Consider the following 14291-nt stretch of genomic DNA (forward strand, 5'->3'; position numbering starts at 1 on the left):
GTATGCAAATGCGTGCAAATGTCCATTAAAATATTGTGAATGTGAGAATAAGTTTGCGCTCAAAAATGCACAAAATTGCATGAACGTATATGCGCGAAAATGCGCACAAATACATACAAAAAAAAACAGCTGAAAAAATAGATGATCAAACAGGGGTATCGTGTGCAAGAGGCCTTAAAGCGACACTAAAGTTATTTTTTTTTTTAAATAAAAAACATATTGTACTTACCTCCACTGTGTGGCTCGTTTTTCACACAGTGGCCCAGATCCACGTCTTCTGGGGTCCCTCGGCGGCTGTCATGGCTCCCCCTCCGCAAGAGCTTTCCACCTTCATGCAAACGAGCTTGCATGGTTGAAAGCTCTTGTGGGCGCGCTCCCGTGATACAGCGGTGGCCATAGCCGCCGACTGTATAAATTGGCCCCATTGCCCCGTATCATTGGATGTGATTGACAGCAACGCCAGCCAATGGCTGCGCTGCTTTCAATCCACCCAGTGTAGCAAATTAACGGCCAGGCTGGGAACTGAAGAGGATGACGGGGACGAGCGCAGGACTTTCGAGGGGTCAGGTAAGTAAAACTGGGGCTCGGGGGGGGGGGGGGGCGTTACTGGGATGCATTAAGGTGAAAAAACATTTACCTTTACAACCACTTTAAGCTTGCTGTAGGCAATTCGTTTTTTTTTATTCAGTCAGCAGTCTGCAAAAACAAAAACAAAAAAAACATATTCTTCCATCAACAAAAACAAGGTAGATGTCCCTCCTAGCTGGTACATTGTATTCTGACACTGGGACTCTCCACTGTCAGAATATACTGATAATTGGCTGTGCAAGTGTTGGGGATAGCTTTCCAACATAGACAAATGTAGGAAGGGGTTAAGAGGTTTCTATGTAATTCCTCATGTGGCCACTAGTAGGTTCCCTTTTCTCTAGCAGGAGAGAATTTACACCAATCAGTCACCCACCTAATATTGAGTAGGTTCCCATTTTGCCACCAAAACAGTCCTTTACACTTCAATAACAATAAAACATATAAAGCCAAGGCTGACACAATAACGTTTTAACACAAATAATGCAAAATCTGATCTCATGATCTATGGCACCATTGCTTTGAAACTGCAGAGAAAATAATTTTGTGTGCACTATTCGTATTATTCCTACATACAATACTTTGTTTGTCATACGAGGAAAGAGTCAAAACTGATAAGAGTGAAGAGTCATAACTGTTTTATTAGTAAGTTAGTGGATGCAAGCAGCGACAGCACCAAATGGCATACCTCAAATAACCTGGTTAATATTTAGCCCACTGCTATATTTGAATGTGCAGCTTTTAATGGCACATTCATTTAGGTAGTGTGCTACAGTTTCCCTAAGACACAGCTCGAAAACAAGCTAGAAAATGGCGGGGGTGAATAAGTGCCTCAAATACTCGATGTTTGCATTCAACTTCTTGTTCTGGGTAAGTTGCAAATTACAGTAATTATTGTTGATAATTATCTATTCATATGCATTTAATTAATAAAATACAGAGATCGGAAATCCAAGCAATTTACTGCAAATGCTTAAAGTAGATTTCCAAATTTTCAAACTGCTTGCGTTTATATTACTTTTTTTAACTGCATTACAAAAAGGATTTTTTTTTGTTTATGAAGCTGGTAAAGCTGCAGTTTGAGTGTGTGTATATATATTTATTGTATGTTTTTTCTTTATTAAGTGGTAATTTTTACTGGTCATTGCTAGTATTCTGTATGTTTTATATTATTTTTTTGAGCATGTTCAGTTTAACCATAGCAGATTATTATTATTATTATACAGGATTTATATAGCGCCAACAGTTTTCGCAGTGCTTTACAACTTGCGGGTGTACAGTACAGTTACAATACTATTCAATACATGTGGAATCAGAAGCTAGTTTGAGCTTACAGATATAAAGTAGTTGCATTAACCTTAGTATTTTACTTTGTAAACCAATTTCCAATCTGAAAAATACTGCTAGAAAATATAGATGATTTTACCAAACCTACAATGTAAAGTAGTGAAGAATAGCAATATAGTGATTTGCCTTAATGATGCGATTACTGCAATCACACAAAGTTAACTAAACTGACCTTCGCAAACTTTACAATAAAACTAGTATCACAGTAAACTTCTGTGGCAATATCCAGATATTGCTATATATTGGATAGTTGTGCTCACCCTTGTGCTGTATGGATGTGTGCATCCATACAGGACATGGGTGAGCACAACTACCTAATATATAGCTATTTGTTTTTTCACTTACACCAGTGGTGATTATTAGTTGCAGCATAACCCTCACTTTAATATATATATTTTGATTTGGGCCACGACAGTTCTTTACTACACCAATATCCAGATATTGTCACCTTCAACCTTATGCCTTTGAGTATATATGCATACACCAGCCTCTTTCAATCTGGGTGCCTTCATATTTCTTCAGGGGTGCCTTGACAAAATGCCCAACAATTGTATACAAGCCTGAAGCCTCGTACACACAATCAGTTTTCCCGGCGGGAAAACTGTGAGGAGAGCTTTTGGCCAGGAATCCCAGGGGTGTGTATGCTCCTCGCAGGTTTTTCCAACGGGAAAACTGCCCAAAAACTGACGGACAAAGAAGGAGAATTGCCACACGTGCGGGATTTCCAATGGGAAACGTTCCCGTCGGAAAACCCGAGGGGAAAGCCGAGAACCTGCTCGGTTCAGTCTTTCCCCTACACACTGGCAGTTTTCCCGACAGGAAAACTGTGATGGAGCTTTGGCCGTGAATCCCGCGTTTATGTTCCATTACAGTTTTTCCCAAAGAAAAACTGCTAAAAAACGTTTTTTGGGCAGTTTTTCCATCTGAAAAGTAGTAGCATACACACGGCCGGGATTCCCAGCCAAAAGCTCTCCTTACAGTTTGTATACGAGGCTAATCAGTTCTCGGTTTTCCCGCCGTGAAATCCGGCGGACTTTTGTCCGGGGTTTTTTGGCAGTTTTCCTATGGGAAAAACTGCGATGGAACACACATACAGCCGGGATTCCCGGCCAAAGCTCCATTTTTTTGTCGGGAAAGACTGAACTGAGACGACTTTTAGCTGCCAGCGTCCTAGCAACCAAGACGTTGGGTCTTGCACAGCATCCTTGTTTGTCCCTCCACTGCCCCTCTGCATCAGTAGAAGAAGGGAGAAGAGAAACACTGGAATACTAGTCAGTACCAGAGTGCAAAGGTGTATTTAATTTGCTATGTGTGTGGATGTTGCTGGATTATGTAAAACTATTAGTTTACCTTTTAGAACGGAATGCCTCCAGATTATGCAGACTTTTAGAGGGTGCCTTGACTGAAAAAAAGGTTGAGAAACACTGATATACACCTCTCAGACGTTATAATTTGCATGTTTTACAATAATAGCACCCAATGTGAATTCTTCCGAACTTTTACATTTTTTGCAACAAGCCAGTTACACTTAAGCCAGTCATGCATGGATCAAAATTCGATTGGTTCAGCAGGGACCAGCCTAATTTTGATCCATGTGTGGGCAGGCTGGTTGTACACAAGTCAATCTTTAGATTGGAATACAACCAGTCTGTTGGAAAATGTTCTCTTGATCAGCACCGCTGGCTATATATTTTGCAAATGGCTCAGGATTACAAATTATTCCTTACAACTATTATGAAAGTGTTTTCGTTTCTTGGGTGAGTTCGTTTTACATTTTTAATGCATACCTTTTTGTGCATCTTTTTATTTGTTATGCAAAGTGAGGCTGAAACAATTGGGAAAGGGATTTTCTGGAGTGCAATCCCATTTACAATGAATCAAATAGAAAAACCTCATATATTTTTGTTTAGCTGCTGTTCATTTCAATAGGCCTGTTAAAGCAATCATATAAATATAATACATATCCTATGTTTTCATACACACTAAGCTGCAAGGTCTAGATTAAAAAACACAAGAATAAGATTTTAAACTGAAATGCATTTTCACGCTGTAAAATGTATATGTCTTACAGCAGGAAGTGACAACTGTGAATGGGCCCTATGACAAATATATAAGCTAGCTAACACAGGAACATGATTCATTGAACATGATATGGATTCTTTAGAAAAGCCTAAATTAAACTGTATTCTGAGGTTGACACTCCTTGTAAATGTGTGTGGGAGTTGTAAGTAGTAGTGCTTATCTTGAGATAAGTGCGTAACATAGAAATGAAATTTCATTGCAAAAACAAACAATAGGCATGGCCCTACCTCTTAATTACACAGTCCAGAGCTAAGAGATTATTGAACTCAGTGGACTTTGCAACCACTTGCAAAGACCGAGCCTCTTTCTGAGATTTGTTGTTTACAAGTTAAAAACATTTTTTGTTAGAAAATTACTTAGAACCCCAAACATTATATATTTTTTTGGAATGCCCTAGAGAATAAAATGGCGGTCGTGGCAATACTTTTTGTCACACCGTATTTGCGCAGCGGTCTTGCAAGCGCACTTTTTTGGGGAAAAAAATCACTTTTTTAAATAAAAAAAATAAGACAACAGTAAAGTTAGCCCAATTTTTTTTCATATTTTTTTATATTGTGAAAGATATTGTTACTTCGAGTAAATTTATACCCAATATGTCACGTTTCAAAATTGCACCCGCTCGTGGAATGGCGACAACCTTTTACCCATAAAAATCTCCAAGGCGAGGTTTTATATATATATATTTAATATTCTACAGGTTGCATGTTTTGAGTTACAGAGGAGGTCTATAGCTAGAATAATTGCTCTTGCTCTACCAATCGCGGTGATACCTCAAATGAGTGGTTTGAACACCGTTTTCATATGTAGGCGCTGCTCACATTTGTGTTTGCTTCTGCAAGAGAGCTTGTGGGATGGGGCGCATTTACATTTATTTTATTTTTTATTTTTACATTGTTCTTTAAAAAAATAATTATTGTGTCACTTTTATTCCTATTACAAGGAATGTAAACATCCCTTGTAATAGAAAAAGCATGACAGGACCTCTTAAATATGAGATCTGGGGTCAAAAAGACCTCATATTTACACAAATATGCAATAAAAAAAAATGGAATGTACTTAAAAAAAATAATGCTTCTGGAGCTATGGGCGGAAGTGACGCTTCCACCCGGCAATGGTATGGAGATGGGTGGGAGCCATCTTCCCCTCACTCGTCTCCATACCAGGCAAGGAAGAGGACCCAATCCCCTCCGCCGCTATTGATGGCTCCGGGAAAACGGTTCAGGGCACCGTAGAGCGGTGAGAGGGGGGCCCCTCTCCCAACGCCGATAAAATAAATCTTGTGGCGAATCCAGCAGAAACCACTTTTATCGGAAACCAGAGCGCTCACTAAAGAAGAGGATACCGGGGTTATGGTACTGTAGCTAGCTGCTGCCATAACAAAGATATCCCTCTTCAAAGTGCCGACGTATATCGGCGTGAGCCGGTCCAGAAATCGTAAAAAAAAAAAGGAAGCTTGGTCATATGAAACTAAAATATGTGAATTTGACTTCTCAGTCATTTTTAGTTCTTGGTTAACTATGTACTATTAACTATTATCTTCTGTAAAGTTTGTGAACATCGCTTCCAAATGAGCAATATTTCAAAGAGGGAGGTTGGATCTTAGGTAACCTCCAAATGGTAGAAGATCTATTATTATTATTTCAGTGTGTGCATATATTGATGGTTGTATGCCCATGTGTATAATAAGGGTTGATATCTTTGTGGAACAACTCATTTTTCAGCACTGATATTGGTTAATATTGGTTAATAATTATCCTAGTCCCGGTTGCCATAAGGTGTCGGGTTCACATATGTGTGGCCCTGGTTTGCCAGGGTCTAGTGTGTTTCTGTTCACCCGTTCAGGTGCAAATCAGGCCCAAATTTTTGCCTGAACTCGCACCTGAACCAGACCCAAAAACGCACAGGACCCTTTTGGAAACCACACAGCGGTCACCCTGGAAATGTGTTAAAACTAAACTAGCATTTCTGTGACCATCTTAACTGTTTGCTGACTGCCGCACACACTTATACGTCGACAGAATGGCACGGGCAGGCAAAGCAACGATATATATACGTTGCTTTGAATCTGCTGCCTAGCGATGTCCCGTGATCAGGTCACGGAGCGGCAGAACGGGGGGATGTCTGTGTAAACAAGGCATCTCCCTGTTCTGCCTAGTGACAGGACACTGATCGTCTGCTCCCTGTCATCGCACCCTACTGGTTAACCCCTTCCCTGCCAGTCACATTTATACAGTAATCAGTGCATTTTTATAGCACTGATCGTTGTATAAATGTGAATGGTCCCAAAATAGTGTCAAAAGTGTTCGATGTGTCCGTCACAATAAAAATCACAGATCGCCGCCATAACTAGTAAAAAAATGTAATAGTAAAAAAGCCATAAAACTATCCCCTATTTTGTAGATGCTATAACTTTCGCGCAAACCAATCAATATACACTTATTGCGATTCTTTTTACCAGAAATATGTTGAAGAATACGTATCGGCCTAAACTTATTATAGCAAAAAGTAAAAAATATTGCTTTTTTTTTCAAAATTTTCGCTCTATTTTTATTTATAGCGCAAACAATAAAAACTGCAGAGGTGATCAAATACCACCAAAAGAAAGCTCTATTGGTGGGGAAAAAAGGACATCAATTTAGTTTGGGAGCCACGTTGCACGACTGCACAATTGTCAGTTAAAGCGATGTAATGCGAATCGCAAAAAGTGGCCCTGTCATTTGGCAGCCAAATCCTCAGTGGCTGAAGAAAGGGCAGAAGACTCATGTAGCATTTACTTCCTGGAATCTGTCTGCACTTAGCTCAGGCATTCAAGCAGGAGGGTATGCTTATATGAGAAATCCTCACCTTCCCTCCTCCAGATAAAAGAAAAACTACCATGAAGACTCCTGGGATACAGGTATATGACTTAATTTTGATCAAGGCCAGACCCCAGGAAGCAACCGAAGAAAAGTAAAAAAAAAGTAAATTGAATAACTTAACTGAAAATTGTGTGGTCATGCGACGCTGTACCTAAACACAATGTATGCCATTTTTGAAAAACTATATATATATATTTTTTACTTTGTGCTATAATACAGTACATGTTGCCGAGAATGTGTTTCTAGCATGACAGCATCGCGCTGGTTCTCGGCGACATGGTGCCGACATCTCGCACTCGCTGGAATAGACAAAGCACATTCCAGCGAGCGCGTCATAGAAGCGACGGGAGATCCGACTTGGATTCCCGTCAATTCTAGGTGCGGCATTTGGTATGCATTCCTGAGAGGGAGAACTCCACGGCAATTTTTAAATAAAAAACCGACATGGGTTCCCCCCCAGGAGCATACCAGGCCCTTAGGTCTGGTATGGGTTGTAAGGAGACCCCCCCCTACGCCGAAAAACCGACGTAGGGGGTCCCCCTACAATCCATACCAGACCCATATCCAAAGCACGCTACCCGGCCGGCCAGGAAGGGAGTGGGGACGAGCGAGCGCCCCCCCCCCCCTGCTGAGCCATACCAGTCCGCATGCCCTCAACATGGGGGGGTTGGTTGCTCTGGGGCAGGGTGGCGCACTGCTGGGCCCCCCAACCCCAGAGCACCCTGTCCCCATGTTGATAAGGACATGGCCTCTTCCCGACAACCCTGGCCGTTGGTTGTCGGGGTCTGCGGGCGGGGGGCTTATCGGAATCTGGACCCCCAGACTCCTCCGCTCTCCGGGGGTCTTCTCCGCTTTCCGGGGGGTCTTCTTCTATCTTCGCCGCTCTCCGCTGTTGACTCGGCGCACCCCGGTTCTTCCTCCCGCTGTCCCGTGTCTTCTCCTTCAGGGCTGGCCGCCACTATCTTCGTGTGTTAGCTCAATTACTAGCAGGCGGCCAGCCCAGTTCTTCTGTGACGTCGTCTTCTTCTCTTCTCTTCTTCTCCCTTCTTCTGATGTTGACCCGACGACTCTTCTCGCTGCAATGACAGGTGCGCGGCTTGCATCCGACTTATATAGGCCTCACAGTCCCATCATGCTCCGGTACCTACCCACGTGGGTAGGTACCACGTGGGTAGGTACCGGAGCATGATGGGACTGTGAGGCCTATACAAGTCGGATGCAAGCCGCGCACCTGTCATTGCAGCGAGAAGAGCCGTCGGGTCAACATCGGAAGAAGGGAGAAGAAGAGAAGAGAAGAGAAGAAGACAACGTCAACAGAAGAGCTGGGCTGGCCGCCTGCTAGTAATTGAGCTAACACACGAAGATAGCAGCGGCCAGCCCTGAAGGAGAAGACACCGGACAGCGGGAGGAAGAACCGGGTGCGCCGAGTCAACAGCGGAGAGCGGCGAAGATAGAAGAAGACTCCCCGGAAAGCGGAGAAGACCCCCAGAGAGCGGAGGAGACCCCCCGGAGAGCAGAAGACCCCCCAGAGAGCGGAAGAAGAAGCCCCCCCCTGCTAAAAGAGCTAAAGAAGACAGGAGGGCCCCTGGAGCAGACTAATAAATTGTTTAAAAACTCTGTGTCGCGTGTTTATTAACTTTAACACTTTGCCTCCAGGTGAATATGTAGGGGTACGATGTACCCCATATCCATTCACTTAGGGTGGGGGGCCGGTATCTGGGGGCCCCCTTATTTGAGGGGGCTCCCAGATTCCGATAAGCCCCCCGCCCGCAGACCCCGACAACCAACGGCCAGGGTTGTCGGGAAGAGGCCCTGTCCTTATCAACATGGGGACAGGGTGCTCTGGGGTTGGGGGGCCCCACAGTGCGCCCATCTGCCCCAGAGCACCCAATCCCCCCCCCATGTTGAGGGCATGCGGCCTGGTACGGCTCAGAAGGGGGGGGGCTGCTTGCTCGTCCCCACTTCTTTCGGCGTAGGGGGGGTCTCCTTACAACCCATACCAGACCTAAGGGCCTGGTATGCTCCTGGGGGGGAACCCATGTCTGTTTTTTATTTAAAAATTGGCGTGGAGTTCTCCCTCTCAGGAATGCATACCAAATGCCGCACCTAGAATTGGCCGGAATCCAAGTCGGATCTCCCGTCGCTTCTATGACGGCTTTGTCTCCATCGCGGCAAGCCAGCTCGGCGCTGGCTCCCGCGATGGGGCTCGTAGGTGGTCAATCTCGCCGAGAAAGGGAGCGAGATTGACACAATTTCGCGGTCACCTACTGTACATATCCAAAAAAAAAATTGTCATCAGTTTAGGCCGATATATATTCTTCTACATATTTCTGGTATAAAAAAAACCCCAATAGGCGTAAATTGATTAATTTGTGAAAAAGTTATTGCGTCTACACACTATGGGCTAGGTTTAGGAACATTGTTTTTTTTTCTTAATTGTTTTTACTAGTAATGGCGATGATCTGCAATTTTTAGTGGGACTGCTACATTGCGGCGGACAAATCTGATCCCAAATGACACTTTTTGGGGACCAGTAACATTTTTTACATTGATCATTGCTATAAAAATGCACTGATCAATGTAAAAATTACACTGGCAGGGAAGGGGTTACCACTAGGGGGCAATCAAGGGGTTAACTGTGTTCCCTAGGTGTGTTCTAACTGTAGGGGGCTGGGCTGCCAGGGACATGAATGGGAACAGTAGACCTCTGTCATGTCCCCTGTCAGAACAGGGATCCACCTTGTTTACACTGGCAGAACCCCATTCAGCTTCTGTACTAGGCGATTGCTGGTCGCCGGCAGACATCGAGTCCATCCGACCCGCAGGGTGCTTTTGGGAGCACTGGTCATCGGGGCAGAGCCAGGAGCACAGAGCAGGTATGTATGACATGTTTTTTTTTGTTTTTTAAAGCCGAACCTTTAATACCAATTGACCATTCCCTAGCAAATTGAAGAGTCTATTTAACTTCAAATTAAAAAAAAAACACAATTTGAGAAGTTTGAGGAGGAGGAAAATGATTGGTTCCATGGAGCCCTGACCTCAACCCCAAAGAATATCTTTAGAATGATTTGAAATGCTGATTGCAAGCCAGGTCTTTTTATTCATCACCAAACTCTGACTTTAGAAACGATCAGATGGATAAATGCGGATGATATTTTGTTTTATGTAACAAACCCTAGGATAACCCTGCCCAATCTAATGCAAATGATTAAAGAGTATGGGAAGATATCCAATTTCAAGATAAATCCCGCCAAATCTGAAATATTGAGCATAAACATCCCAAAAAAAGAAAAATGTGTCCTACAGGAATATTTCCCTTTTAGCTGGAAAAAAGAACTAAAATATCTGGGAATCAGGCTGGCAATCTCCATGGAAACCTTATACAAGATTAATATTATTCCTTTGTTAACCAGTTAAGCCCCGGACCAATATGCAGCCTAAAGACCCAAGGTGTTTTTACAGTTCGGGACTGCGTCGCTTTAACAGACAATTGCGCGGTCGTGCGACGTGGCTCCCAAACAAAATTGGCGTCCTTTTTTCCCCCCACAAATAGAGCTTTCTTTTGGTGGTATTTGATCACATCTGCGGTTTTTAGTTTTTGCGCTATAAACAAAAATAGAGCGACAATTTTGAAAAAAATGCAATATTTTTTACTTTTTGCTGTAATAAATATCCCCCAAAAACATATATAAAAACATTTTTTTTCCTCAGTTTAGGCCGATACGTATTCTTCTACCTATTTTTAGTAAAAAAAATCGCAATAAGCGTTTATCGATTGGTTTGCGCAAAATTTATAGCGTTTACAAAATAGGGGATAGTTTTATTGCATTTTTATTATTTTTTTTTTTTTTACTACTAATGGCGGCGATCAGCAATTTTTTTCGTGACTGCGACATTATGGCGGACAATTTTGACACATTTTTGGGACCATTGTCATTTTCACAGCAAAAGTAGCATTTAAATTGCATTCTTTATTGTGAAAATGACAGTTGCAGTTTGGGAGTTAACCACAGGTGGCGCTGTAGGAGTTAGGGTGCACCTAGTATGTGTTTACAACTGTAGGGGGGTGTGGCTGTAGGAATGACGTCATCGATCGTGTCTTCCCTATAAAGGGAATGACGCGATCGATGCGCCGCCATAGTGAAGCACGGGGAAGCCGTGTTTATACACGGCTCTCCCCGTTCTTCAGCTCCGGGGAGCGATCGCGACGGAGCGGCTATAAACAAATAGCCGCGCCGTGGTCCCGGATCGCTCCCCGAGCGGACCCGACCTCCGCATGTAGCGGGGGGGGTCCCGATCGGACCCCCCACCCGCTAATAGGCAAGGACGTACATGTACGCCCATGTGCCTGTACGTGCCATATTGTGGACGTATATGTACATGCGGGGGTCGGGAACTGGTTAAATGAGGTCAAAGCTGAACTAAATAGAATTGCGCCAGGGCAACTATCTTGAAGTGGAAGAATAAATATATTTAAAATGGTGATTCTACCTAAGATAGTTTATAAAATGCAGATGCTCCTAATCCCAATACCACAAGCATATTTTAAAAAATTACAATCAATGCTTTTAAAATTTATTTGGAGAGGAAAAAAAACACGTATTAAATTTAGCTTATTGATTAAAGATAAGGCACAGGGGGGGTTAGGGGCACCCGGCATTAGAAAATATCACCAAGTGATTGTAATATCACGAATAACGGACTGGGCGAAAAATAATATAGAAAAAAGGTGGGTCAATTTGGAAATCAAAATGAGTAAAATAGCAATGGGGAAATCAATATGGGTCCCGGCACAGCATAGAGAAATCGGTTCTGACACTCACTATATCACGAGGCACGCATTAAAATTATGGGATCAGTTGCACAAAAAAGAAAAATGGGATTACAATTCACCATTCATACCCTTATCCGACACAAAATTCTTTCCACCCGGGGAAAAAAAAGGTTTGGTAAATGGCTCATTCAAGACAATATACAATTAAAAGATGTTATGAAGCTAAATAGGCTGTTAACAATTCAGGAATTGAAAAATAAAAAGGAAATGATTTTGATCAATGAATGGACGTGCAATTGAAACACTTTTTTGAAAGTCTCCCTCAACCGATTAGATCCGAAACTAATCTTCGGCCCCTTGAAAAATTATGTGAGGGGAAGGCCGAAAAGGGGACAATTTCTAAGGTCTATAAAATCTTGAATGAACCAAAATCACAAATCGTCCCACCTTACATCGAGAAATGGGAGGAGGAGCTAGGGTCAAGTGTAAACGAGTTTGACATCAGTCAGCTAATAACAAGAGTCAACGTTGGTAAACAATAACATCATGGAACTGAATTATAAATGTCGGATGCGTTGGTACCTTACCCAGGATAAAGTACACAAGTTCTCAGGAACTACCTCACAGCTCTGTTGGAGGGGTTGTAATGAGGTGGGATCCATGGCCCACATCTGGTGGACATGCCCCAAAATAAAAAAATATTGGGGGGAGATTAGACAAAAAATTAGAGAAATAACAAATGAGGAACTCCAGGATAACCCATGGGTCTGTGTACTACACGGGTCCCGAATCCCAACTAAACAGTACCTGAAGACACTAATTCCACAACTCCTGAACGCGGCAAAGATCCAAGTATCCCGTAATTGGCAAGAACTGGAGAGCCCTTCCTTGAGAGGATGGTGTAAAAGAGTTGAGGAAACGTATAATATGGAATACCTAAGATATAGGGATGAAGAGAAGTGGGAGGAGTTTGAAGAAAAGTGGGAGAAATGGAAGGTGTTTAAGCATACAATGGGATATGCAGAAGTGATGGGCGCCTACGCCTAAAACTAAAGCTAAAGATATACATCTATGGTATGAGGTAACATCGTGGAAGGAAAAAGAAGCTGGAAAGCAGGTGTTAGAGCCAAGTGAGAGAGGTCGGTAGGAAAGGGAGGGGTTGGGAAGGGGAGGAGGGAAGGGGGGAAGGGAATTAGTTTCCATGAAGATATAGATGTGTTAACAACCCCTTTTTCTCTCTCTTTTCTGGGAAAAAAAACCCTAAAGAAACAATAAGTAAAGAAATAAAACAAAAGAAATAAGGAATAATAAGAAAAGAAATATAACAAGAAAAAAAAAACAATCCACATATGATGCGAAACCATAGAAGAGACGTAATGGGCAAATGAACTGTGAGCAAGTCTCGCTGCCTTCTTTCTGTTTTTGGTGGAGTCTGAAGTGGAAATAAAAAAAAAAATAATAAAAAAAAAAAAAAAGATGGATGAATGGCCATTTCCACTGCTGATTGCCAAAATATTGTGAAATACATTCCCAAAAAAGTAGAGGCTGTTATAGCTTTAAAGGTGATAGCAAATCCATATTAATGCTCATTCCTTTGAAATGGAATTTACAACAAGCTCATATAGATATGAGAGTTGCAAATTTTTAGCCATGTCATATTTTTAAAAATTGGATCTAAGTTAAAGGTTTTTTTTTTTTCTGAATAGGTTCCTTTAAGCTAGTGCATTGTTGGTTCACTTACCTTTTCCTTCGATTTCCCTTCTAAATGTTTATTTTCTTTGTCTGAATTTCTCACTTCGTGTTTCTCCTCAGTAAGCTTGCCCCCATCATCTGGCTGGGGGTTAGTCAGCCAGACCAGCTTACCGAGGAGGAACAGGAAGTGAGAAATTCAGACAAAGAAAACAAAGAAAAAACAACATTTAGAAGGGAAATCAAAGGAAAAGGTAAGTGAACCAACAATGTACTAGCTTAAAGGAACCTATTTATAAAATAATAAACAAACCTTTACAACCCATTTAAGGTCTACGAAGTCTATGGTAGAAAAATCGGAATGTATGTAACCACCATTACTTAGATAAGAATTAGAAAAGGCTCCCTGCCTCTACTCAACTATCACCTCAGTTGTGATAAACCTGTTGGGACAGTTTACTGTGTTTTATATTTCTTTCAAAAATATAGACCTTTCAAGAGTTCCTTATTAGCAAAAGCAATAAACATGTAAAGTGCTATTTAAAGGCCTTTACAACATAAATATGGTTTTGTTGGTTAGGCGTTTTAGGGCTAGGCTCACAAACTTATTTTAGAGCTCCTCAAACATGATCTTTCACACAAGTATTTATAACCATACATCATCGAGGCTTATCCTGTGTACCATATTAGCATGAGTGCAATAAATGATGGGGTAAGGTATTGTAAGCAAGTATATTTGTTAACAATATTCATAGTGGCTTTAAAAAAATATAAGATATTCTGTCTTTTTCAATAATAATTATGGGCCAGATTCACGTAGAATTGCGGCGGCGTAATGTATCGTAGATACGTTACACCGCCGCAAGTTTTCATCGCAAGTGCCTGATTCACAGAGCACTTGCAATGAAAACCTACGCCGGCGACCTCCGGCGTAAGCCCGCGTAATTTAAATGGGC

The 14291-nt window shown here is 42.1% G+C and overlaps 1 protein-coding gene across 1 annotated transcript in view; it reads left to right on the forward strand.

Annotated features, from left to right (window-relative positions):
• The first annotated feature begins 1275 nt into the window (after nt 1-1275).
• TSPAN8 (tetraspanin 8) overlaps nt 1276-14291 on the forward strand; it is a 37459-nt gene continuing 24443 nt past the window's right edge. Inside the window, exon 1 of the mRNA XM_040343999.1 lies at nt 1276-1455. Within this exon, the coding sequence (XP_040199933.1) occupies nt 1396-1455 (60 nt within the window). The 5' untranslated portion in view covers nt 1276-1395. The remainder of the gene's footprint in view (nt 1456-14291) is intronic.

Source organism: Rana temporaria, chromosome 3 (genome assembly GCF_905171775.1).
Source record: "Rana temporaria chromosome 3, aRanTem1.1, whole genome shotgun sequence".
NCBI lineage: Eukaryota > Metazoa > Chordata > Amphibia > Anura > Ranidae > Rana > Rana temporaria.